The following is a 25,331-nucleotide window of genomic DNA, read 5'->3' on the forward strand; positions in this document are numbered from 1 at the left end:
TTTTGTACAGTCCTTTGCATAACCGAGAAACCCAAGTGCCGTCCCAGTCACATTGGAGTCTTACAGATGCAAACATATAGTCCTGCAATTGAGTTTTGTGCTTTGCCTGCATTCGGTTCAAAAACCCATCGTGCAGGTTGCTTTCATTACATGTTGCCTCATACCCTGGGAAAGAAACTGTATTAGTTCTCTACTGCTGTATAACAAACTACGACAAATATAGTGGCTTAAAGCAAGGTATGTTTATTACGTCACAGTTTCTGTGGGCCAGGGTCTCAGTGCAGCTTAACTGGGTTCACTGCACTCAAGGTGTTGCCCGGGGGCTGTGGTCTCATCTGAGGCTCAACTGGGGAAGGCTGTGCTTCCAAGCTTGAGTGGTTATTGGTAGCATTCCTCTTCTTTGCGGAGTATCAGACTGAAGGCCTCAGTTTCTTGCTGGCTCTGCGCTTTCTTTTCATGTGGCCCTCTCTTTAGACAGCTAACAGCATGGCAGCAACTTCCTCAAAGCCAGCAAGAGAGAGAATCTCCTAACCAGATGAATATCACAGTGTTGTGTAGTATATTTACATGCACCTAATGACATATCCACCATCACCTTTACCATACTCTATTAGTCAGTCACCGGGCCCCACCCACACTCAAGGACAGGAGATTTATACAGGGTAAACACTAGAAGGCAGGGATCTGAGGGCCACCATGGAGTCTGTCTGCTATAGAAACCCTCTTCTGGCCGGGCGCGGTGGCTCACGCCTGTAATCCTAGCACTCTGGGAGGCCGAGGCGGGAGGATTGCTCGAGGTCAAGAGTTCGACACCAGCCTGAGCAAGAGCGAGACCCCGTCTCTACTAAAACTAGAAAGAAATTAATTGGCCAACTAATATATATAGAAAAAATTAGCCGGGCATGGTGGCGCATGCCTGTAGTCCCAGCTACTCAGGAGGCTGAGGCAGGAGGATCGCTTGAGCCCAGGAGATTGAGGTTGCTGTGAGCGAGGCTGACGCCACGGCACTCACTCTAGCCTGGGCAACAAAGCAAAACTCTGTCTCAAAAAAAAAAAGAAAGAAAGAAAGAAACCATCTTCTCTGGTTTGCTGGGTCTAGCTACTCTGGCTGAGGTGTGAGGATCACCTGAGCCCAAGAGTTTGAGTCCAGCCTGGGCAACATGAGTGAAACTGTCTCTTAAAAAGAAAAGAAAAAAGAAAACTTCTTTTCTGGGTTAATAGAAAAAATACATTGTAAAGATAAAATAAGTTATCAAATTGTAAAATTATCAATGTATAATTGACAAATTATCGGATTTGTCTCTCGTAACATCTCACTATCCTTGCCCTTCACTCTGTCAAAAGGAAAAGAAAGAGTGTGGATGCCATGGAAGTCTTGGAGTTTAAAAAAATAAAATAAAAAATTTTAAAAATAAAAAGAAGAGTTTGGGTTGCCTTGAAGTCGTCACCCTATTTCTCTGCCTCTCCTTTCTTTGCTCCAGCAGGACTGTGGATTTAACCAGTTTCCAGTAACCAGGAGGAACCCTCATGTTTTTGTCTCTCCCAGCCATTTGTTCAACCTGTGAAATAACATCCGGGCTCATCGCGTTGGCCTCACCGAAGCGCATTGTGGGTAATTTCTTGTCTCTGTCCATTTCCTCCTTCCCACCTTCCCAAGGGTGCTGCTCTCAGCCATGGGCCGCTGTTCCTCTTAGGAGAGACCAGGCTGAGCGCGAAGTCAGTTTATCGGACTTCCCATGGTGCAGAATGTCTTCCTTCGTTGTGCGTGCAGCCGGGAGGAAGGATTCCGCCTCTCTCTGCGTTCTTCTCACTTCTGGACTTGGAAATGACCTCCCGTGGAGGAAATGACTCACACACCTCGACGAGCTTCCCCTTCTCACATTCACCCAAAACTCAGCACATGTGACCCCTCAACCTTTGGCTTCTGAAATCAATTTCCCCATCCCCTTCACTTAGAGTTAGTTCCACCATTGCTGAAATTCCGGAGTTCATCCTCTTGAAATCTTCCCTCACAAGCTACATGGGAGGAAGTTGTCGGAGCCACCTGGATGGCCAGACATGGTGGTCCCAGTACTTTGGGAGGCCAAGGTGGGAGTACAGATTGAGGCCAGGAGTTCAAGATCAGCCTGGGCAACACTGAGAGACCCTGTCTCTACCAAAAAGAAATTTTTTTAATTAGCTCGGCATGGTGGCACACATGTATAATCCTAGCTGCTTGGGAGGCTAAGGCAGGATGGATCACTTGAGCCTGGGAATTCAAGGCTGCAGTGAGCTATCATGGTGCCACTGCACTCCAACCTGGGCAAGAGTGAGACCCCGTCTCAAAAAAAAAACCAAAACAAAACTACTCAGATGCCTTGGAATGTAGTCAAATTATGTGCAAGCCAGGCAGAGCAGCAGACACAGGAAGTGCAGTGACTGCTTGGCTCTTAAAATGACCTCTTCAGCAAGGGGCCATCAGGCCCCTTCGCAGCACTGCCTCCTGCTGGCGAAGCCGTGGCCATCCTCTGTATAAATCCCTGCTGCTTAACTCTCCTGTTGACTTCTAGACCAGCTCTGTGCTGCAACCGAGAACTTGAAACGTGACCAGTGACTCTGAGGGTTGAGATTTTTCATTTTATTTCATTTTGTTTAAATTTAAGTAGCCCTATGTGGCTGGTGACTCCCCTATTGTACAGTTCCAGACTGGAACCCATGCCCCTTAGGAAATAATACAAATGGTACAGTTTTCCAAAGGTAAAAAGGCTTAGCAAATGCCAATAAAGTGCTGCTAGCTCTTCTTATGGACAAAACCGTTGGAATGATATCACTCTTCTAGTTCTCCCCCCTCCAAAACTCTAGGGCATCTGCCCCTGGGCACTGAACATCCTGGTAGCCATTGGGTTCAAGATCAAGCTGTCTTGATTCTTGTGATCCAGATGTTTCCTCTCAACCAAAAAGGCCCATGGTGCCTTCTTGACTGTCCCCCAAAACATACCTTTCCACCACTCCATGTACTATGACTTTTTGCATTCAATGTCTGTCTTGGGAAGTTTCCTCTTCACCATGGCCTTGGGCCCTGGGGACATTTCAGTGGATGAACATAAGAAGTGGAGAGGACAGGGTGATGAAAAGTCAGGTGGAATGACACCATCGCCATTATGACATCATCACCATTATGACATCATCACCATTATGACATCATCACCATCACAGATCATCATTCATGGATTCATTTTTCTTCCGAATTCTTGGTTCCCATTCCTTCACTTGTGTTTAAAACTCCTTTGACTGATTGCTTACCTCATAGAAGTTTCTTTTTATGTTAAATTCCTTTGCTGGATAAAACCATAAAATAAATGGATATGCTTATCCCTATAAATCACATGCACTCACATAACATATGGCACTCCATTGTCTCAGTGGTGCAGCGTACCTTTTTTTTTTTTTTTTTTTTTGAGACATGTCTTGCTCTGTTGCCCCAGCTTGAGTGCAGTGGTGTTATCATAGCTCACTGCAGCCTCAGGCTCCTGGGCTCAAGCAAAGAAAATCACGTTCTTTGGCACCAGTTAAGAAACTTGAGGCCGGGCGCGGTGGCTCACGCCTGTAATCCTAGCTCTCTGGGAGGCCGAGGCGGGTGGATTGCTCAAGGTCAGGAGTTCGAAACCAGCCTGAGCAAGAGCGAGACCCCGTCTCTACTATAAATAGAAAGAAATTAATTGGCCAACTAATATATAAAGAAAAAATTAGCCGGGCCTGGTGGCGCGTGCCTGTAGTCCCAGCTACTCGGGAGGCTGAGGCAGGAGGATCGCCTGAGCCCAGGAGTTTGAGGTTGCTGTGAGCTAGGCTGACGCCACGGCACTCACTCTAGCCTGGGCAACAAAGCGAGACTCTGTCTCAAAAAAAAAAAAGAAACTTGAATTGAAGCCTGGTTGGCGGCCAGTGGGGAGCATCTACCCTTCCTGAAACCGTGCCCCCAACAGTTGACGCACCAGGATGACCCATAGGCAGAGACAGAGCTTCTTTGTCAAGGCAGCGAATAAGAGGACACTCTGCATAAAACAGGGAGGAAGAAGACTAGGGAGTTATCACCTTAATTAGAGTTTGGGTCAGAATCCCACAGTGATGACTAAGGCATATAGTGATTTTTTTTTTCCGTAACAATAATCCCATCTCTCTCCACTGTAATCTACACGATGCTTTTCAATGCCCTATTTGGGGTTATAATTGTTGGGACTCACGATGACCTAAATCTTGGCCTGGGACGGAGTACTCAGTGTGTTTAGTATGTTTTACCAAGCATCCTTTATTACCCACTTTTTCAGAACTCCAGGAATATAAAAATAAAAGAGGATTCCATGCTAGCCGTTAACACTAAATGACTGGGAATTATTAGCACCTACCCATGCAGTCAGTAGGATCCTGAGCGTTGGAGACTGTATTACCCAAAATTATTGTGTTCGAAAATGATTCCTGAAGCCAGGTGCGGTGGCATGTATACACGTGTAGCCCCAGCTACTCAGGAGGCTGAGGCAGGAGGATCACTTGAGCCTGGGAGTTTGAGGCTACAGAGCACTATGATCGTGCTTGTGAACAGCCCCTGCAGTCCAGCCTGCGCAACAGAGTGAGACCCCATCTCTTAGAGAAAAAAAGGTTCCTGGAGTTTCTGGAATACACAGAAATCTAGAAAAACCAGAGGCCTCCAGCCAGCACAAAGAAACTAATTAAAGCCTAGCTGGTTTTGACAATGTGTTATCCATGACTGTGTAACAAATCATCCCAAAATACAGCGGGCTGGCTTGCTTTGGCCCGCGGGCTGCAGTTTGCAGGACCTCGCTGGCCCGCTCCAGCGCTCATGCCCCTCCCGGGAGGGCGGTGTCAGGGGGCGGGCCTGGGATTAGGTCTCGCGCAGGGGGCGGGGCGGAGGGCGGGGCTTCGTGACGCGAGCGCGGTTGGGAGGAGCGGTCTGGGATTGGTCCTGTGCAGCACCTAGAGCCCGCCTCCCTTCGGCGCTCAGCCAATCAGTCCGTCCGCTGCCGCCTCGCCCCGCCTCGCGCCGGCGTCCCAGTCACGCGGAGAGGGCGCCAAGCTTCCCTGCGCTCCCGGCGCGCACTTCCGGGCACGGTCGGGGCGTGACGTCGTCGGGAGGAGGGCAGGTAAGTGCGGGCCGGCGTTGTGGGGCTGCGGGCTCGGGCGGCCTCCTCACCCCGACCCCCGGAGCCACCCGGTGCGGGCGGGTGCCTCGGGGGGCGCAGGTCTCTGAGGACGCGACCTAGACGCCCAGGGACGGCCCAGGTCCCACCGGCGACCCCCGACCCAAGTGCCGGGGCCCCGGCCTGAAGGGCCCCCGGGTCTCCTCCTCTGGAAAATGGGACCCATAAGCCCCTACCTCGCCGGGTTGTGGTGAAGAGTCTGTAAAATGATGCTTTAAGACGGTGGGCGAGAGGTAAAACCAGACTGCCAACGTTTTTACTCGGTGTCTGTAAGTGCAAGTGTTTGGGACCAAGCCCGATCTTGACAGCAGCCTTAACAGGTTGATACTTTTATAAACCTTCCTTTATAAACCTTACAAACCTTGTACAGGTGCAGAAAGTGAGGCTCGGAGAGGGCAAACAGTTTGCCCCAAAGTCACGCAGCTGGGAAGCCACAGAGTAGGTAGAATTCCAAACGCAAGCTGCAAACCGTGGACAAATGAGGTCAACAATTACCCTTGACACGAAAGAATAGAGATTTTTCTATACATCCACCCTGTAGTCCCGTCTGCCATTCACTGTTGGGTAGTAAAATCATCTTAAGACACACACACACACACACCCCCAAGGTCCTGTAAACTGGGTATTTACTCCGTGCAAGCACTTCCTGTGTGTTAATTTCATTCACAGCAACCCTAGAAAGTCCGTCCTGTCATATTCATTTGATGAGGAAATCGGAGCTCAGGGAAGCGCAGATAGTGACCAGGGTGACCCAGCTTGATGAATGGAGCTGGGACTTAAGCCCACGGAGCTGGGACCCCCAAAAGCCTTGGAGGGTACTCAGCTATTTTGTTGGCAAAAGTATTTTTAGATTGGAATGTACCTTAGAAAAATCCGATCCAAGGGGCACACTTTACAGATGGCGGGTCCAAGACGAAGAGAGAGGTTCGGGGTGGTAGGGGAAGAGTTGACATCCGGGACTTTGCACCACCACCCACCCCACTCCATCAGATGGTCTGCCGTCAGCTTCTGATGCTGTGCAAGGGACTTAAGCCCCCAATGTCCTCATTTGTCACCTGGAAAGAATGATAACATAATTCAGACTAAATGAAGCAGTTATGTCAGACTCTTCCCGGCACCTGGCATGCAGTAAATGTTAGAGAGTGTTCAGGTAACTTGATAGAAAGCTAATCAGAGACCAGGCTTCCTGCTTCTTGAACAAGGACTGGTGAGCTAGGCCTGCAGTCCAAAACCAGCCCATCCCCTGATTTTTGTACAGCAGTGAAGTTGAGACTGGCTTTAAATTTTTGCATGGCTTAGGGAAAATCAACAGGAAAATTATATTTTGTGTCAGGTGTCAATTATGTGAAATTCAAATTTCTGTGTCCTTAAATAAGATTTTGTTGGAATGCAGCCATGCCTGTTCACTTTACATATTGTCTGGGGCTGCTTTCTAGCTACGAGGACAGAGTTGAGTTGTTTGGACTGAAAGAGTCTGGCCCAAAAAGCCACAAATGGTTATTCTCTAGCCCTTGACTGAAAATTTGCCATTCCCCATTCTAGAATACGCTTCAGTGCCCCACAGTGCTTCTCTTTAGTGTAAACTAGAACTTCCTTCTACTTTAGACATTTCTCCTAAAAGTGTCTTTTCCAGACATGGGAGGGGTCTCCCCACCTCCAGGTTAAGGAGTCCTTGCATTTGATGTCTGTGTCACCTGCACTGGTTCTTACGGAAACTCTTACCAGTTATTTCAGTTGTTCACTCAATTAGCAGTTCTTGGGGACCAGCTGGAGAAACAGATAAACAGACACAGGGTGATATGATTGGAACGCCAGGAAGGAGTGACTGTAGGTGAAGGTGATGTAAACCGACACCTATAACAAAGAGAGGCAGCTGGTGGAAGAGCAGTCAAGGCAGAGGAACGGCAGGGGCGGCCTGGTTGCCTTTGAAGGCGGCCAGGAAGCCAGTGTGGCCGGAACAGAGTGAGCGAGAAAGAGAGGGCTAAGAGGTGGGCTTAGAAAGGCAGGCAGGGGCTTCATAGGCTGTGGGGACTGTGGGGTTTGGCTTGACTGCAGAAGTGGCAGGAGTCTCAGAGGCAGGGGGTTGAAGCAGGAGAGTGAAGCGTCAATTCAAATTTTGAGAGATCCCTCTGGCTGCCATAGGGTGAACGAGTGTCAAGGACAGAGTCGGGAGACAAGAGAAGACCACACGGGTCCAGGTGGGCAGTGATGGAGCCTGGACCAGGGTGGCACGGTGGAGGGATGGAAAGTGTCCAGTGTGACACATGTTGGCTGTAGAGCGCACAGGACACTGTCTCTCAACAGATGCACACAGCTCTTTGGATGCCAGAGGGGGGTCTCGTCTGAGCCGGCGGCACCACCGCACAGCACACGACATCTTCTCAGGGAAGCCGTGGACCCTCTGCCAGGCTCCGCAGGAGGACGGGGCTGGGCAGGAGATTCAGAGGCCAATTTCAGATCGGCCACCTTGAGGGTGAGGACCAGTAGGCAGCCCCCAAGATGGTGAGTAGACAGCCTTGTGTGCCCTGGGCTTCTCTCCTGGTCTTTGGCGGGCACCAGAAGTAGCCACTTTCTTCCTGCTCCTAGAGACCCCTCCTCCCCTCCTGGAGCTCTCAGATGGTCACGTCAGACTTTGGATCATCATTTGGTGCAGTGGTTCTAAAACTTTGCTATGCACTGAAATCACCCAGAGGAGCTATTTTCCTTTTTTTTTTTTTTCTTTTTTTAATGAGATAAAATTCACATAACATAAAATTAACCATTTTAGGCCAGGCCCTGTGGCTCATGCCTATAATCTCAGCACTTTGGGAGACTGAGGAGGGAGGATCACTGGAGTTAGCCAGGCGTTTGAGACCAGCCTGGGCAACATAGCAAGACCTCATCTCTACAAAATAATTTTTGGAAAATGAGCAGGGTGCTGTGGCACGTTTCTGTGTCCGTGGTCTCGGCTACTCAGGAGGCTGAGGGGGGAAGATTGTTGAGCCCAGGAGTTTGAGGCTACAGTGAGCTGTGATCTTGCCACTGCACTCCAGCCTGGGCAGCAGAGCAAGAACCCGTCTCTAAAAAAATAAAAATTTAAATTAAAAAAAATAATTCATTTTAGAGCATGCAGTTCTGCAGCATTTAGTACATTCACAGTGTTGTCCACCCACCACTTCTAATTCCAAAATATTTTCATCCCCCTAAAAGGAAACTCCGTCCTCATAAGCAGTCACTTTCCATTCCTCCTTCCTCAGTTCCCAACAACCACTAACATCCATTCTGTCTCTATGGATTTGCCTATTATGTACATTTCATAGAAATAGAATCACATACTAAGTAGCCTTTGGTGTCTGGCTTCTTTGAGCATCATATTTTCAAGGTTCATCTACATTGTATAATGAATCACCACTTTATTCCTTTTCATGGCTGAGTAATATTCCATCGGATAGACAGACTGCATTTTTCTGGTGCCTTCCTCTGTTGGTGGACTTTGGGACATTTCCACATTGGGACTTTTTTTTGAATCCTGCTGCTCTGAACATTCGTGTACCAGGATTTGTTTGAGCTCCTGTTTCCCAGGGAGCTTTTGAAAAGCCCAGTGTCCAAGCAGCGACCCCCGAGCAGGTGCACTGCCCAGAGAGCCTTTCGGGATGGGGCCCAGGCACCCCTATTTTAGAAACTCCTTTGAGGGTTGTGACACGTAGCCAAATTTGACAACCACTGCTGTGGTGCATCTTCAAGCCTGTTTAGCAGGCATTTAGAAACAACAGCGCTCGCAGCCAGGCTCTGGGTTCTCTGTGCTTTAGCTGTATTCCATGTGTATTTGCACAGTTGTGACAATAAATATTTCTTACTGACAGTCGCATTCCCAAAAAAATGTGTGAAAGCCACCACTATAGGAGAGTCTGAACCTCATGGCATTTTCCAAAGTGATGACAATTGGTTTTTTGCCCAAGCGGCCAGTCCATGATCAGACACCAAACCCAGCACCATCCCCTAAGATGTCCCCGAGTCTCCCTCATTCAGGTGCTGCCCCCTGAGGCTGCACACCTAGGTGTCCTGGAGGGCCGTCACTGAGTCACGTCTCTCTTCTGCTTTCCAGGGTGAAAGGAAAGGCGTAAACAAATACTACCCTCCGGACTTCAACCCCGAAAAGGTAAGGGGCAGGCTCCCTTCTCCAGGTCCACAGTGGCAAAGAGACCCAGGCCGTCCCCTCCTGGAGTCACAGCCGTGGCAGTGAAAAGCAGGCATCCCCCGAGATCTTTCTGCTTCCACTTGTGACGTGAATCTCAGGGCTGTTGTCACTCCTGCATGAGAAATGTGGCCCTCATCCGTGACCTTAGCTCGGTGCCTGGCATTGGGCTTAGTGTGTTTATAGCAGAGCTGAGGATGAGGCTGAGGGTTAGGCTTAGGGTCAGGTCCCCTGGCCCTCCCAGTTCCAGCTCCTCTGGCATCCTTGCTGTCCCCTCTGCCTGGAACTTCTTCCTTCTTTTGAGCACACTCTCTGACTTCCTTTAGGTCTTTTCTCACAGAGGTCCTTCCTGACCACCGTCTCGTTCTCTGGTTCTCTGTCATATCACCAAGTGCTTTATTTATCTTCATAGCTCTTATAACTCCTGGACGTAGCATTCATTTGTTCGTGTATTGTCCATTCCCTCCTCTAGAGTGTCCGCTCCACGAGGGCAGAGATGTTTGTCTTGTTCATAGCTGTGTGGTCTTGAGCACGGGACTCAGCCTGCCTGTGCTGAAGTTTCCCCTTATGTCAGAAGTGGGGACCAGAACAACCTGACCTCATACAATCCTTGAGGGATTGAAATGCGGTGACTCACATAAAGTGCCCCGTTAGCATTTGCCAGTATTATCGTCTCACGTAATCCTCCCTACAAAACCGGAGGTAAAGATGATCACTATCCCCAGGTGACAGATTGGAGAAACTGACTCGGGAAGGCAAAAAGTGAGATCTCTTGCCCGGGGTCATGTGGCTCTTTCAGCTCATAATGGAAGAGCGGCCACTCAAAATCACATATTCCTGATTCGAAGCCCGCGTGCTTCACCGGGACCTCAGTGCCTCCTGTATTGCCGTGAACTCCATCCTACGGGACGTAAGATCCAGGCCTGGTCCAACCCGTGAGGCCCTTGTCCCAAAGCTGTAGAGATGACACAATGAATGAACTCCCCTAGCTCAGCAAGTGCTCATCTGTCCCCTTGTCCTTTCCACACAGCATGGCTCTCTCAACCGATACCACAACAGCCACCCGCTTCGGGAGCGGGCTCGGAAGCTGTCACAAGGCATCCTCGTCATCCGGTAAGGCCTCGCATCACCTGAGGGCCCCACCTCTGTGCCACCTAATGTCAGTCTCAAGGAGAGTTCAGCACCCCCCAGTTGGCCCAGTGCTGCAGGGTCTTAATTCCATAGAGTGGAAAGTCAACTGTATCAGTCAGCCATTGCTGCGTAACAAAACAATGAGCAGCGGTTATTGCTCGCAAGTCTGCGGCTCAGCCGGGTGCCTCTGCTGGGCGTGGACGGCTGGGCTCATTCACATCTTTAAGGGTTGGGGACTGGCTGGTCAAGCAGGGCCTTGAGCTGTACAAGTGGGCTATGCTCCACATTGTGTCGCATCCTCCAACAGCCCAGCCTCAGCTTGCTCATGTAGCAGCGTCAGGGTTCTAATGCAAAAGCACATAAGGGCCCCTGAGGCCAAGACCCAGAAATGGCATACCGTCTCTTCTGTCTCGTTCATTGCCCGCGAGGCTTGTGATTGCAGGAGTGGAACAGTACACTCCACCGCTCGTTGGGAAGAGCTGCAGTGTCACATTGCACAGGGCATGGGTATGGAGAGGATAAGGAATCGGCCATGACTGCATTCCAGCCAGGCCTTTCCCTCCGGGGTCTGCTCTTGTCTCTGGCCAGCACGCAGCAGGTCGTCCCTGGCAGGGAGCAGAAGGCGGCTTGTTTGGCCCCTCTGCCCTGTCCCCACTCCCTCACGGGCTCTGATCTCAGTCTCCTGATTCTGCCCTGGGCCCCAGCAGAGGTTCTAGCCGGTTTGGCTGATGTGAGGTGTCAAAGACCTAAGGAGACCCTCCCTGGACTCGGCCAGTTGGCTAGAGAGAGTGACAGGGAGAGGACCCGCTCGGTTACAGGAAGGACTGTGACTCGCCATCCTCTCGTGTCTGTGCCTTTTGCAGTGTCACTGCAGCAGCTCCCATCAAGGGGGGGAGTCCGTTGCCCCACCCCTCAGATCACAGCTGTGCCCACAGTCGCAGGTGTGGGGACCTCGGGAGAGCCCAGGTGCACAAGCACAAACACGGTGTCGTCTGTCTTTGTAGGTTCGAGATGCCGTATAACATCTGGTGCGACGGCTGCAAGAACCACATCGGCATGGGTGAGCCTCTGCCGCCCTGACCTTTCAGTCCTGCAAACGTCGGGTCCCTTCACGGCTGGGCGCCGTGACACACCGATTCCACCAGGGGTTCCTGGTCAGCAGGGAGGGGACAGGCACCAAGTAGCTGGCAGGCTGTGTGCAGCGATTCTCTGCAGAGCAGTGAGGAAGTCAGACTGGGTTCAAATCCCATCTCTGCCTCTTTCTAGCTGGGTGACCCTCAGCAAGCGACACTGAGCCTCTGTGTGCCTCAGTTTATCCATTAGTAAAATTCCAGTGGCAATGAAATACACCCCGACCTGTCCCCCATGCAGGGAAACGATGCTGGGGGTGGCCTGAGTCTGAGCCTCTGCTTTCCTTCCCCTCCCAGGTGTTCGTTACAACGCGGAAAAGAAGAAGGTTGGCAATTACTACACGACCCCGATCTACAGGTGAGGGCAGCTGGGCGATGTCTCGGGAACAAGTGGGGTGGCCACAGCATGAGAGGGCTATAGGGGAGTCTGAGTAGGACGTACCTGTTGGCCATTCTCTGTGGGACTGTCCTGGAAATCGTCCCAGTCTGTTGGTCAGGGCATGTCCCTCTGCCTAGAACCCTCCATGACTCCCACCTTCCTCAGTAAAAGCCCAGTTTCCCCCGGCTCACAAGGCCCTGCACACTCTGCTCATCCCTTCCCTGTCTTCACCCCCTCACTCACTCTGCTCCAGCCACGTGGCATCTCTTCTCTGTCCCTCACACACCCCAAGGACATGCCCCTCTCTGTGCCTTCCACCTGGAATGCTCTTCCCCAGGTGGCTGCAAGGCCCCCTCCCTCAGCTTGCATTTCTGCTCAAACACCAGCCGGCAGAACTTTTCTAAAACGGCACTCGTCACCCGACATTGTGGTTGTTTGTCCCCTTGCTGGGGAGGGACCCCCTGCTGGAGCACCAGCCTCTCCAAGAGCAGGTTGGCTGCAGTGTCCCCAGCAGCCGGCACCGAGCCCGCCACAGACCCACCTGTTTTGGGAAGGCTTCTCGAATGAGTGAATGAATGAATGAATGAATGAATGAATGAATGAATGAATGAAGGGATACGAATGAATGAACAAATGAATGAATGGGTGAACTAATGAATTAACAAGTGAATTAATTAATAAATTAACAAACGAATTAATAAATGAATGGACGAATGAACAGATGAATGAATGGATGAGCCGACCTGATTCTCGGAAGGAAGGTGGGTTGTGGGGTGGTGGGACGCGTCCCTCTCGCCCCGGCCGTCCTCCCAGATGCAGGGCCCGGCGCGCAGTAGGTGCTCAGCGAACCCTTGTTGAGTGACGTGAGTGGATCGAGGAAGCAGACAGCGGGGACGGGTGTCCTGGGGCACGGCCTCGGCCTCCTGACTCGCGCCTGCCGCCCCCACCCAGGTTCCGGATGAAATGCCACCTCTGCGTCAACTACATCGAGATGCAGACGGACCCGGCCAACTGCGACTACGTGATCGTGAGCGGCGCCCAGCGCAAGGAGGAGCGCTGGGACATGGCGGACAACGAGCAGGTGCTGACGACAGGTGAGCGCCACCTGCCCGTCCGCCCAGCACGGCCCTGGCCAGCCTCCCCGGGACCGCGCTGGGGCCGCGCAGGCCCAGCTGAGCCCCTGTCGTTGCAGAGCACGAGAAGAAGCAGAAGCTGGAGACGGACGCCATGTTCCGGCTGGAGCACGGGGAGGCCGACCGCAGCGCGCTCAAGAAGGCGCTGCCCACGCTGAGCCACATCCAGGAGGCCCAGAGCGCCTGGAAGGACGACTTCGCCCTCAACAGCATGCTGCGGAGAAGGTTCCGGGTGAGCGGGCCACATCCCAGGCAGGGAGAACGCGCGGTGGGTGGCCCGAGACCCGGTCCACATCCTGGCTGTGAGCAGCTCATGGCACTCTCTGAGCCTCAGTTTCCCCAACTGCCGCACGGGCCCACGCCCCGTGTTAATCCATCCCTGCTGCTGTGATAAAAATACCATAAACTGGGGAATCTGTAAACGGACATGGGTCGCTCCCGGTTATGCAGCTGGGAAGTCCAAGACCGCGGCGATGACACATTCGGTGTCTGGGGACGGCCCTTGCTTGTAGACACTCCTTCTCGCTGCGACCTCATAGGGTAGGAGGGACAAACAAGCGCTCCAGGCCTCTTTTATAAGGACGCTAATCTAAGAATTTGGTGGGACGGACACGAACATTGAGACCATAGCTCCCCCCTGCTGTGGGAGGTGAAGTGCCTCACCTGGTGGCCCTCAGGAAGCACACAGTCCCTGTCCCTTGAGAAGTGGGCCTTCATTTTCAGCGCAGTCTCAAAGGCCGGGGCCAGCAGGCCAATAGTAACGGGGTGGCCGGCCCCTGACACATCTCATGGGCCCTCTAACCATCCTGAAATGAAATCCCGGTCACCAGCCCGCCCCCCCCCCGTCATTTCCAACATCCACATCCTGGAGTGCCCTAAACGTGACAGACAAAACGGGAAAGCCATCTGTAATAAAGCCCGATAATGCGGATTGCAGTATGTCAGCGTGCGGGCAGGAGACCGAGCCTGTGTAGGGTCCCTGAGGGCGCAGAACCCGCTGCCAGACTCCGGCCACCAGGGGTGCTGTCCTGCTGCAGAGGACACCCCCGGGGCATTTCTGTGAGTGACCACAGCAGCTGCCAGCTGTGTCAGGATGAGTCCGGGCCTGGACTCACACAGAGGGGGTTTCACCCTCGAGGGTGTCCATGGTCCTGCAGGCCATCAGGAACTTGTTCCTCTTCCTTCTCGCTGGCAGGCGTCCTCGGCCCCACCATGGGGCACAAACTCCAGTCCACCATCCCACCGCTCCCAGTTCTCCTTTTCTGATCATTCTGTGGTCATCAGCAGCAGGACTAAAATGGCTAGTTTTCTCACTAATAATTTGTTACCGAAAGGGTATCCCTGCAGCCAGGCCTCTGTCCTGTGTGTGTGTCCCCTCCCTTCTGGGCATCGCCACATGGGGGGTCTACAGCCCCTCACATTTAACATCCCACCAAACCCTGATCCATCCCTAACCCACCCTGCCCGGACCCTCCCTCTCACCAGAGGCAGCCCCTTCCTTCTGGGCATGCAGGCCCCAAAGCCTGGAGTCGGCTCTGACTTCCCCTTTATACCCCCACCCCTCCCTGTCTGTCCCATAGCCGTTCCGGCCCCCACTTCTGAGTCCCAGGCACTGTGTGATGCCCTCCCCCCCAGGCCGGGACATGGAAGAGGCAGGGCTTTGACACCCCCTCACTCGCGCGTGCTGTTCTCCCACTCACAGGAGAAGAAAAAGGCCATCCAAGAGGAGGAGGAGAGAGACCAGGCCCTGCAGGCCAAGGCGAGCCTGACCATCCCGCTGGTGCCCGAGACGGAGGACGACCGCCGGCTGGCCGCCCTGCTCAAGTTCCACACCCTGGATTGTGCGTGGGGGCCGCGGGGCGGGCAGCTCCCAGGGTTGGGGAGAGATGGGGTCTCCCCAGCCATGAGTGGTCGCTGGCAGGCCAGGGCCGAGGGCAGCTCGGGACCTCCTAACCTGCCCCTCAAATGTCCTCTCCCCCGCAGCCTACGAGGACAAGCAAAAGCTGAAGCGGACGGAGATCATCAGCCGCTCCTGGTTCCCCTCCGCCCCGGGATCTGGCCCCAGCAGCAAAGTTGGCAGCGTCCTGAAGAAGCTGGCCCAGAGCCGGAGACCCGCGCCCGCCGGCTCCCCCATCTCGGTGGGGGACCTGGGCATTGTTCGGCGGAGGTCTCGAGATGTCCCCGAGAGCCCCCAGCACGGGGCTGAGACCCCCAAGTCTGGAGAAGCTCAGGTGCCACAGGGGACTGCCCAGGACTGGCCCACGTCCCCTGGAGACTGTCCTCAGGAGCCAGCAAAGACCCCCAAGACAAGCTCGCAGGAGGAGAGCTGTCAGGACAAGCCCCTGTCCCCACCAGGCTCCTCCCAGGAGGCGGCTGAGCCCCCAGACAGGCCACAGCCCTGCACCGCTGGCTCCTCCCTGGTGGCCGACTACTCGGACTCGGAGAGTGACTGATTCCGGGGACTGGACGGGCTCCAGAGGCCCCGACACACCCGGGAGGCCTGGCAGTGACTGCAGACCCTGCTCGCCCAGCAGCCCCTGGACAGCTCAGACGCCGCCCCTCCCAGACCTGCCTTCCCACAACGAGGAGTTGTTATTTATTTGGTCCTGGTGAGGGTGTTTGTGCCTTGTGAGCGCTTGACATTAAAGCCCTCTTTGCCCCTGCCTTGGGTTCTAGATGGGCCAGCGGCTGCCCTTCCTCTCCCTCCACCCAGCTGAGCTCGGGCGCCACACGGACATGGTTCCCACCCAGCCTGCTGAGGGCTTCAGCGCGGCACGGGCCAAGCGATGGGTGGAAAGGGGGCCGGGCAGCAGGACCCGCACAGGGTAGGCCAGGGCGAGGCACGTGGGTGCCCAGGCCATGGGGCTGGCGCGTGCAGGTGCGAGCAGAGGGGGACGCCCGTGGAAAAGGCCCCAGCATGGTAACTTCTCTTGAAGCAAACCGGGCAGAAAATGGCCCAGAAACAGTCGTGCATCCATCAGGGCGCGCCTGGCCCACCCCAGCTCCCCCCAACCCTGAAGAATCATTTGACAAATACGGATTGAACAGCTGTATCTCGTCACTGGGGATGCACCCCTGACTCTGGTCACCCGGACGCTGAGCACACAGCCCGGTATCCAGTAGGCGCCCAATAAATGATGCCACCTCTGGTTCGGAGGAGGCCAACTGTGGGTCCTCAGGGCTCGGAGGCGGGACGCGGATGCGATCAGCTACGTGGACAGCAGGTCCAGGAAACCTGTGGGGCTCAGTGCAAGGCAGCGCGCGCATGCGCCTTTCATGGTATGGGCCCGCCCTGGCCCCGCCCCCTGCGCGCGGCCCGCCCCGCCCCCGAGTGCGCGGGTCCCTGCATGCGCGGCGTGTCGGCGGTGGCTGCGGCCGCACCATGACCTTGCAGGCCATCCGCTACTCGCGGGGCTCGCTGCAGATCCTCGACCAGCTGCTGCTGCCCCAGCAGAGCCGCTACGAGGCGGTGGGCTCGGTGCGCCAGGCCTGGGAGGCGATCCGCGCCATGAAGGTGGGCGGCGGGGCCGGGCCGGGCCGCGCGGGGGGCCGCGGTGGGGCCCGCACCCCCTGACGCCCGCACCCCCTGACGCCCGCACCCCCCGCCCCTCCAGGTGCGCGGCGCCCCGGCCATCGCCCTCGTGGGCTGCCTCAGCCTCGCCGTGGAGCTGCAGGCGGGCGCCGGGGGCCCGGGACTCGCCGCGCTCGTGGCGTTCGTGCGCGACACGCTGAGCTACCTCGTCACCGCCCGGCCCACCGCCGTCAACATGGCCCTGGCCGCGCGCGACCTGGCGGACGCCGCGGCCCGGGAGGCGGAGCGGGAGGGCGCCTCGGAGGCGGCGGTCCGGGAGAGGTACGGAGACCTCTGGGCAGAAGCTATTCTCCCACCCGTGCTTTTTTTTTTTTTTTTAATGCGCAGCGGCCCATTTTACAGATGGGGAAACTGAAGCACGGCGCACTTAAGTCCCTCGTCCAAGGTTCCACAGGCAGCTGGGAATCTTCCTGGGCAGCCTGGCCTCTGCCCCCTGACTGCTTCTCCTGAACGCCCTAGCGCTCCCCTCCCCCCTTTTTGGTGTCCCTTTGTCCTCTTGTTTGTGCTTTTGAGGAATCTTGTTTCCCCGTCTTGGGCCCCTCCCTGCCTTCTTCTTCCCCCTCCCATCCTTCCACTCCAGCCCTGCCCCTGGGCCTGGCGTTGCTTGGCCCCACCTGGCTGACTCCTGCCTCAGGGCCTTTGCACGTGCCATTCGTGCAGGCATCCTCAGAGCTGATCTCCTCATTCTTCAGGTTTTAGGTTTCAGGTTTCTGCCTTCCCCAGGCCCCCTGTGCTCTCTGCCACCTGGTTCTGCCGCCTTTTCCTTCTTTGCTGCCTCCCCCACGGCTAGTCAGCTCCACAGGGACAGAGGGTCTAGCTTACTGCTGAGTGCCCCCGTGCCTGGCAGACTTGAAGCTCCACATGCCTGTGCTGTGCTAGCGAATGGGGTGACAGTTCTGTGGCCGTGGCAGAGGGTTCAGCCCCACAGCTACAAGCGGCCTCAAGCAGGAGGGCTCCCGCAGGGCAGCGTTGCGGGGGAGGCCGGCCCCCACCGCCTGGTGGCTGGGACTGAAAGCCCCTTGTCGGCCCCAGAGTGATCCGCTACGCCGAGGACATGCTGGAGAAAGACCTCAGAGACAATCGCAGCATTGGGGACCTGGGAGCCCGCCACCTCCTGGAGCGGGTGGCCCCCAGCGGTGGCAAGGTGACGGTGCTGACACATTGTAACACCGGCGCCCTGGCCACCTCTGGCTATGGCACAGCCCTGGGTGAGTGAGCATCCTTGGGGGTAGCAAAGGCCTTTCCGGGGCCCTTTTTGGATGACAGAGAAGGAAACCCAAACCACTGGACCCACAGAAAAAAGTGAATGTATTGGTTCTTGTTCAGAAACACTTAGAGGGTAAGCTTCAGGTACAGCTAGATCCAGGGGCTCAACCAATAGCATCAGGGCCCATCTATCCCTGTTCTTCATCCTCAGGCTCCACAGGTTGCCAGGGGGCTATCAGGGTTCAGACCATGAGAGAAAGAGCCAAGGGTACCAGCTTATAACACCTGATACAATCGCAAATGTTGTGAAAATAACTATTATACTGGGTTTTGTTTGGTTGTTGTTGTTTTTTGTTTTTGAGACAGAGCCTTGCTCTGTCACCCTGGCTAGAGTGCAGTGGCATCAGCCTAGCTCACTGCAACCTCAGACTACTGGCCTCAGCCTCCCGAGTAGCTGGGACTACAGGCATACACCACCATGCCCGGCTCTTTTTTTCTTTTTTCTTTTTTTTTTTCTAGTAGAGACGGGGTCTCGCTCTTGCTCAGGCTGGTGTCGAACTCCTGAGCTTAAGCGATCCTCCCACCTCGGCCTCCCAGGGTGGTAGGCATGAGCAACCCGGCCCTATACTGTATTGTTAAGAAAATAATGACAAGAAAAAATGTCTGTACACATTCAGTACAGGTGCTTTATTATTATTGATTTTTCTTGCAAATATTTTCAAGTCACTTAGTTGAATCCACAGAGACAGAACCCACAGACAGGGAGGGCAAACTGTACACACTAGGTGCTCACAGGTGACAAATCTAAGGACAGAAAGCAGGGTATCAGAGGTGTGGGGGTCACTGTGTGACATCCAGAAATCAGGGAGGGCTTCACAGAGAGGGTGTCCTCTAAGCAGATGCGAAGGAGATGAGGAGGGTGCCGTACCAGTACCTGGGAAGGGTACCAGGCAGAGGGAACAGCCACTACATGGAATCTAGGAGCCCCCACCCCTAACCACTGGACCACCCTGTCCCTCTGCCCTTCCCCGGGGCCTTCTGGTGGGCGGGGCCCCCACAGGTGTGATCCGCTCCCTGCACGCCATGGGCCGCCTGGAACACGCCTTCTGCACGGAGACGCGGCCCTACAACCAGGGAGCCCGGCTGACGGCCTTCGAGCTGGTGTACGAGCAGATCCCTGCCACCCTCATCGCGGACAGCATGGCCGCGGCCGCCATGGCCCACAGGGGCGTGTCAGGTGAGGGGGCCGGGTGCAGGGCAAGGGGTTCTGGTTGGGGGGCCAGGGCCAGGTAGTGACCCCCGACTTCTCACCACCCCCACCAGCCGTGGTCGTGGGAGCCGACCGCGTGGTTGCCAACGGCGACACAGCCAACAAGGTGGGCACCTACCAGCTGGCCATCGCGGCCAGGCACCACGGCATCCCCTTCTACGTGGCTGCTCCCAGCTCCTCGTGTGACCTCCGTCTCCAGAAGGGCCGGGAGATCGTCATCGAGGAGCGCCCGGGCCAAGAGCTGACCGATGTTAATGGCGTCAGGATTGCAGCGCCTGGTAAGCTGTGAGCCCAGACAGGGGTCCCCACGGCACCTGGGCACTTCGCGGGGCAGGTAGCATTTAGGTCGTTGTTGGCCTTCTGGGGCATAAACTTTTTTAAGGGATAGAGTCTCACTCAGTTGCCCGGGCTGGAGTGCAGTGGTGTGATCATAGCCCCAGCCATCCTCCCGCCTCGGCCTCCCGAGTAGCTGGGACTATTGGTGCGCGCCACCGCACCCAGCTAACATTTTTATTTTTTGTAAAGACAGGGTCTTGCTACATTGCCCAGGCCGGTCTTGAACTCCTGGCCTCAGGCAGTCCTCCCACTTTGGCCTCCCAAAGTGCTGGGATTACAGGCGTGAGCCACGATGCCCGGCCAGCAAATACTTTTGAGTGCATGCTCGTGCCAGCCACCATGCAAGGTGCTGGGGACACAGTGGATGAAAACAGATAAGTCTAACAGTGCAGTGAGGGAGACAGAAAACAAGACAAATGACAAAGTTCCAGTGTCTGTTGGACGGGACGAAAGGCTGGCCAAGGAGAGCAAGGAAGGGTATGGGAAGTGTCTGTAGAGGGAGGTTTAGACGGGGGGAGGGGGGTCAAGTAAGGCCACATTGAGAAGGCGACATCTGAGCAAAGATGAAGAAGGTGAAACAGCAAGTTATGTGCATATCTAGGGAAGAGCATCCAGGCACAGGGAATAGCCTGTGCAAAGGCCCTGAGGTAGCTTCTGAGATTCTTAAAGAGATGCTTAGAGTAGACAGACAGAAGTGGGGTAGATGTATATAAGACTGATTTTTTCTTGGGCAGTGACATTCTGGGAGTGGTTAGAAGTCTAAACTTGTTAACTGAGTACACTGTCCATGCCTTTGTGTACTTTTTGGCGTGAGGACCCCCAGATTCTTGGGGGAACCCCAAGAACCACTGTAGTGGATGGAGGCAGGTGACAACAGCTTAAGAACTTTCACAGAGTCAAATCCCAGCCTCATTGCCTGCCTTCTCTCCCTGCAGGGATCGGGGTTTGGAATCCCGCCTTCGATGTGACCCCCCATGACCTCATCACCGGTGGCATCATCACAGAGCTGGGGGTCTTTGCCCCCGAGGAGCTGCAGGCAGCCTTGACGACCACCGTCTCCTCAGGGGGAGGGGCCCTAGATGGGCCCCAGTTGTAACCAGCTCAGCTCTCCCTACCCTGCCCCCATTCCCCAGGTTTTATAATAAATTTCTTGAGTGGCCTGACCTTCCTGCCCTCAACCACACTCCTTCCTAGAGCAGGGAGCTCAGGGCCTTGCATAGCTCTTAAGAGCCCAGTAGCCAGAGGCAGGCTGCCCAGGTTCAAATCCCGGCCCTACCACTTTTTCCACTGTGTCATCTTAAGCAAGTCACTTCACCTCTCTGTGCCTTGGTCTCCTTATTTATAAAATGGGGATAATATAATACTAGTACCTCCCTCTTAAGCTTGCTCTCAGGGCTGGACCTAGGCTGTCATTTTGGGTGCAAAAATCTCAGTAACCAAGATAAATAATAGTTTAAAGCAATTTTTTTTTTTTTTTTTCCTCAGCCACCCCAGTAGCTGGGACTACAGGCATGCGCCACCATGCCCAGCTAATTTTTTTCATTTGGTAGAGACAGCCTCTCGCTGTGTTAAGCAGGCTGGTCTCTAACTCCTGACCTCAAGCAATTCTCCCACTTCAGCCCCCCCAAAGTGCTGTGATTCCAACCGTGAGCCACTGCACCTGGCAAAGCAATATTTCTCAAAAAATCAATTAATGCAAAAAAATCCGTGATGAAGAATACAAATCTTGAAAATGTTGTGCATCTTGATTACTGACGTTTGTGGCCTCCCATGAAATTCTGCACCAGAGATGAGTGCAACTCTCCTCACCCTAATGCTAGCCTCAGATTTTATATATAAAGAGCATAAAAGTAAGTTTTACACACTCTAATCCTAGCCTCATGTATAAAGGGCATAAAATAGCATGTTTTATAAAACACATAAGCAATACATGTTAGCTTATCGTCTCCTGAAATTTTTGCAAAATACTGGTTACGATTGACTACCTTTGTGACGTATGGTCCCTTTAATACGTGCTATGTCGTGTCCCGTGATCCCTTGCGCCCTTCCGCCCCGCTGCATCCCGTGGTGCCTTGCGCCTTCCGGCTACGGTTGCTTGCAGCCCCGCCTCTTCCGGTGCGTGCGCGAACATGGCGCAGGGGCAGCGCAAGTTCCAGGCGCACAAGCCGGCGAAGAGCAAGACTGCAGCGGCGGCCTCCGAGCGGAACCGGGGCCCGAAGAAAGGCGGTGAGGGGCGGGCCGGGGGCCGGGGGGCGAGCTGGGCCCGGGGCTTCCCGGCCTTACGCGAACGCGTCTCTCCCCAGGTCGTGTTATCGCTCCCAAGAAGGCGCGCGTCGTGCAGCAGCAAAAGCTCAAGAAGGTGTGCGGGGGCCGGAGACGGAACCCGGGGGCGGCGAGGGGCCGGGGACGGGACCCGGGGGCCGGGGACGGAGCTTGGAGGACTCCCAGCTCTGGGAGCCTCCCTTCCCCGGGTTCAGGAACACCACTTACCATTCACCGGCGCCTCATAGAAGCAAGGCCTGCAGCACGCAGAGTCTTCGAGAAACGTCAGCTGGTCTTGCTGTTACCGTTCTCGTTGGTGGAGCCCAGGAAGGGAGGTGGAATGGGCAGGGAGTTGAAAACCCTGCTTTGTAAGGACGCAGGGCTGGCTGCAAGTCTCGGCTCGCTTGATGAGTAGTAGTCCTTTGTCCTGAGCCTCTTCCCTGTGAAGCGGGCGGACTGAGAGCCCCTTCTTCCCGGAGTCACAAGGATTCCGGGTGATAGGGCGCCTGTGAAGCTCTGGGAACAGCGCAGAGCTCCGCAGTGCGGGGTGCCTTGGTTGTCGTTCTCGTTTTTATGATTGTCTTTTAAGTGCAACTTTCTCGTGTAGGTGAGTAGGGTTGAGCTTACAGAGAAGTTGGAAAGAGGTTTACAGCTGTGGTTTTGGTGGAGTCGGACCTGGGTTTGAGTTGCACTCCACATTAACCGGCCCTGTGATCGTGAGGAAGTCGTTTGGTCTCCACAGGGCATCAGTCTTCTCAGAAATGGGTACCAAGCGGTCTGCTTAGCTCCGGGGTCCTGGGGTGGGCGTGGAGGGTGTCTCATTGGCACCTCAAACCCATCATGTCGGAAAGCAAGCTCCTGATCGGCGCTTCCCCGTTCTACCTTTCTAGCCTCGCTTCAAGATGACTCTGTCCTTGCAGGTGCTGGGTCATCCCTGAATCCCCCCTTTCTCTCACACCCAGCTCAGATCCCACCCATCTTGCCTTTACAGTTAGTCTAGAATCTACCCCTTCCTACCTCATCTCCAGTGCAGTCAACTCCTCCCTGGTCTCCCGGCTCCCAGTCTCTCCTCCCACAGCAGCCAGAGGGCAGGAGTGAGCACCTGAGTGAGGTCACGCCCCTCCTCTGCTCAGAACCCTCCGTGGCTCCCACCTCCCTCAGGAAAAGCCCAAGTCCTCACCCAGCCACAAGGCCCTGCACAATGTGCCCTCATCTCCTTCCACCCTCCTCCCCACTCGCTCCCTCCAGCCTCCCTGGCCCCTCACCAGCTCCTTGTCCTGCCTCAGAACTTGTGCGCCTCTCCAGGAAATCCACACAGCTCTCTTCCTCCAACTCACTTCAAAGAAGCCCGTCCCGATCTCGGCCCCCACCCTCCTCACCCCTGCCTCCTTTTCTCCATAGCGGCACTTACCATCCTTTAATATTTTAAAGGACATTGTTTAAAGTTTAACGTATTATGTCACTGACATTTATGTTGTCCACACACGCTCTGAGTGCTGGCTTCATGTCCCCTGCACCGGGCACGTGGTTAGCCCCTCCAGTGGTGGTGCTCATGGCCTTTGAAAGGCGTAGGCAGTTTGGGGAAGGTGACTGAGGTACCAGTTTTGGACTCACACACTTGGTTTTGCTCCATCCTTGTGCTTCTGCTTGGTGGCTCCCGTACCCACCCCTCAGATCCCCAGCTCGCCATCTGTAAAGCAGAGATGACATGGGACAGGCGGAGGCTGTCCACCTAGAGCCTGGGGCCAGAGACTGGGCACAGCAGGCCCCCATGACCCATGGTTTGGGGAGCCTGGGCAAGTACCTCCTTGCTGCAGGATCCTCAGTTTCCCCATCTGTAAAATGGGCATGAGCAGAGCTAAGGTACAGAGAAGAGAAGAGTTTTTTTGTGTGTTGAGGCCCCATCGAGTGCCGGGCAAAAGCAGGACTGAAACCCCTACCTCTAGACCCACGGTCTGGTGCTATTTGAGCAGATAGTTGCGGATCCAGCCCCCTGCGGGCCTCGGTGAGTGGGAGGCCACGTGGTCAGGCCCTCCCTTCACCTCAGGTCCCAGTCTGACTGCCCTGCGGTTGCCCCTCAGAACCTGGAAGTCGGGATCCGGAAGAAGATCGAACATGACGTGATGATGAAGGCCAGCAGCAGCCTGCCCAGGAAGCTGGCGCTGCTGAAGGGCCCAGCCAAGAAGAAGGGGGCAGCCGCCGCCGCCGCCTCCTCCGCCTCCAGTAAGACGACTTCCTAAGGACACGCGCCCCAGCAGAGGTCAACACTGCAGCCCCGCCTCCACGCCCGGACCTTGTGCGTGACCCCATGGCTGCCCTGTGAGGAAGAGGACCCTGTCCCCCAGCACTAGGTTGCACCTAGAACTTTGGTGGGGGCCCGGCCCATGAGCCGGCGATCTGCAGGTCCCAGCCTGCCAAGAACCCAGTGATGGCCAGGAACATATGGTCACCAACTTGCTCTGGTCCTGTCTCCACTGGTTTAACCCAGAGCAATAAACCTGGTTTTGTTCCTCCTGTGGTCCCGCAGTTCTATGAGCGGCCCAGGGTCAGGGCCGGGTGACCCCACTGGTCTCCCCGAGAGACCTGTCCTGCCCCATCCCACCGTCCCCAGTAGCATGTGCCCAGGGAAGGACAGCTGGGCTTCTGCGCCTCCACCCCAGAGCCTGGGAGCTGGGCGGGGGCTTTCCTCCCTCTGACCCTGGGTGGCTCACTCCAGTCTCCTTGCTCGCCTGCACTGGGGACACAACCAGGGACGAGCCGGACATCTGTAGGTCAGGTGCCACCTCATTAGGTCATGGTGCTGAGCAACCAGAGTGCAGTCAGAAACCGGGCAGTGCCACCTGGGTAGAGTGCCGACTGTAAAAAAGTAGGGGGCACGGTGGCTCACGCCTATAATCCTAGCACTCTGGGAGGCCGAGGCAGGAGGATCGCTTGAGCGAGTTTGAGACCAACCTCAGCAAGAGTGAGATCCCATCTCTACAAAAAATAGAAAACTTAGCCGGGCGTTGTGGCACACACTTGTAGTCCAGCTACTCGGGAGCCTGAGGCAGGGGGATCCCTTGAGCCCAAGAGTTGGAGGCTGCAGTGAGCGGGGCTGACATGGCACTCGGGGCAACAGAGTGGGACTCTGCCTCAAAAAAGAAGTTAGGACGGCCACATTGAGTGCCGTGTACAGGCCAGGCACAGTTCTGGTGCTTTCCACAAGTCACTGGAACCAGCAGGACACCCAGGCTAGGTTGCATGTGACATTCCACAGCTGAGACTTGAGCCCAAAGCTGGCAGAGTCCCGATCCATGCTCGCAGCTGGCCACCCACGGCCTCTCACTCCCTCCAGCCCACGATTCTCTCCCACCTGCCCAACCCCAAAATTGCTCAGGTCTGAACCTGACAGTGCCTGTGGAATCTGCCGGGAGCTCTGGCCAGAGCTGGACCCTGGTCACAGCCCGGTGGCAGACAGGCTATAGTCGGGTGACACTGAACTGCTATCCTTTTGTATTTGGGGGGGGGTGCCTGTAGGCATGGTTGG

At 55.2% G+C, this 25,331-nt stretch overlaps 3 protein-coding genes and 1 long non-coding RNA gene across 7 annotated transcripts in view; 3 read left to right on the forward strand and 1 right to left on the reverse strand.

The window, feature by feature from the left end:
• LOC105885484 (uncharacterized) overlaps nt 1–3,066 on the reverse strand; it is a 38,896-nt gene extending 35,830 nt beyond the window's left edge. Inside the window, exon 1 of the long non-coding RNA XR_012918869.1 lies at nt 2,978–3,066. This is a non-coding gene — a long non-coding RNA (uncharacterized LOC105885484). The remainder of the gene's footprint in view (nt 1–2,977) is intronic.
• Nucleotides 3,067–5,030: 1,964 nt separating this feature from the next.
• Nucleotides 5,031–15,803, forward strand: YJU2B (YJU2 splicing factor homolog B). 4 transcript variants are annotated; one of them, XM_012790393.3, is made up of 10 exons: nt 5,031–5,135; nt 7,497–7,694; nt 9,277–9,330; nt 10,397–10,479; nt 11,502–11,557; nt 11,925–11,985; nt 12,958–13,100; nt 13,199–13,371; nt 14,842–14,980; nt 15,123–15,803. In XM_012790393.3, the coding sequence occupies exons 2-10, from the start codon at nt 7,692–7,694 to the stop codon at nt 15,590–15,592; spliced, it is 1,182 nt and encodes a 393-aa protein (XP_012645847.2). In that variant the 5' UTR covers nt 5,031–5,135; nt 7,497–7,691; the 3' UTR covers nt 15,593–15,803. The 4 variants fall into 4 exon arrangements, with proteins under 4 accessions (XP_012645847.2, XP_012645848.2, XP_012645852.2 ...); XM_012790394.2 differs by lacking the exon at nt 5,031–5,135 and adding an exon at nt 5,146–5,461; XM_012790398.2 differs by lacking the exon at nt 5,031–5,135 and adding an exon at nt 5,146–5,425.
• A 642-nt stretch (nt 15,804–16,445) lies between these two features.
• On the forward strand, nt 16,446–20,707 carry MRI1 (methylthioribose-1-phosphate isomerase 1). Its single transcript, XM_020284003.2, has 6 exons — nt 16,446–16,653; nt 16,754–16,992; nt 17,764–17,939; nt 18,998–19,174; nt 19,261–19,485; nt 20,479–20,707. Exons 1-6 carry the CDS (start codon nt 16,522–16,524, stop codon nt 20,637–20,639), a joined length of 1,110 nt encoding a protein of 369 aa, XP_020139592.2. The 5' UTR covers nt 16,446–16,521; the 3' UTR covers nt 20,640–20,707.
• A 905-nt stretch (nt 20,708–21,612) lies between these two features.
• C4H19orf53 (chromosome 4 C19orf53 homolog) lies at nt 21,613–24,319 on the forward strand. Its single transcript, XM_012790390.3, has 3 exons — nt 21,613–21,769; nt 21,847–21,902; nt 23,887–24,319. Exons 1-3 carry the CDS (start codon nt 21,673–21,675, stop codon nt 24,043–24,045), a joined length of 312 nt encoding a protein of 103 aa, XP_012645844.2. The 5' UTR covers nt 21,613–21,672; the 3' UTR covers nt 24,046–24,319.
• Nucleotides 24,320–25,331: the final 1,012 nt, after the last annotated feature.

The sequence above is a fragment of the Microcebus murinus genome, chromosome 4 (genome assembly GCF_040939455.1).
Source record: "Microcebus murinus isolate Inina chromosome 4, M.murinus_Inina_mat1.0, whole genome shotgun sequence".
In the NCBI taxonomy this organism is placed as follows: domain Eukaryota; kingdom Metazoa; phylum Chordata; class Mammalia; order Primates; family Cheirogaleidae; genus Microcebus; species Microcebus murinus.

Excerpts from the sequence above, each read along its gene's own strand:
- YJU2B (XM_012790393.3), top strand. Across the intron at positions 9,331-10,396 it reads CGGACTTCAACCCCGAAAAG|CATGGCTCTCTCAACCGATA; the intron begins GTAAGGGGCAGG and ends CTTTCCACACAG. Across the intron at positions 13,372-14,841 it reads TGCTGCGGAGAAGGTTCCGG|GAGAAGAAAAAGGCCATCCA; the intron begins GTGAGCGGGCCA and ends TCCCACTCACAG.
- MRI1 (XM_020284003.2), top strand. The coding sequence starts at position 16,522 with ATGACCTTGCAGGCCATCCGCTACTCGCGGGGCTCGCTGCAGATCCTC. Across the intron at positions 19,175-19,260 it reads GGCCCACAGGGGCGTGTCAG|CCGTGGTCGTGGGAGCCGAC; the intron begins GTGAGGGGGCCG and ends CACCCCCACCAG. Across the intron at positions 19,486-20,478 it reads CGTCAGGATTGCAGCGCCTG|GGATCGGGGTTTGGAATCCC; the intron begins GTAAGCTGTGAG and ends CTCTCCCTGCAG.
- C4H19orf53 (XM_012790390.3), top strand. The coding sequence starts at position 21,673 with ATGGCGCAGGGGCAGCGCAAGTTCCAGGCGCACAAGCCGGCGAAGAGC. Across the intron at positions 21,770-21,846 it reads CCGGGGCCCGAAGAAAGGCG|GTCGTGTTATCGCTCCCAAG; the intron begins GTGAGGGGCGGG and ends GTCTCTCCCCAG. Across the intron at positions 21,903-23,886 it reads AGCAGCAAAAGCTCAAGAAG|AACCTGGAAGTCGGGATCCG; the intron begins GTGTGCGGGGGC and ends GTTGCCCCTCAG.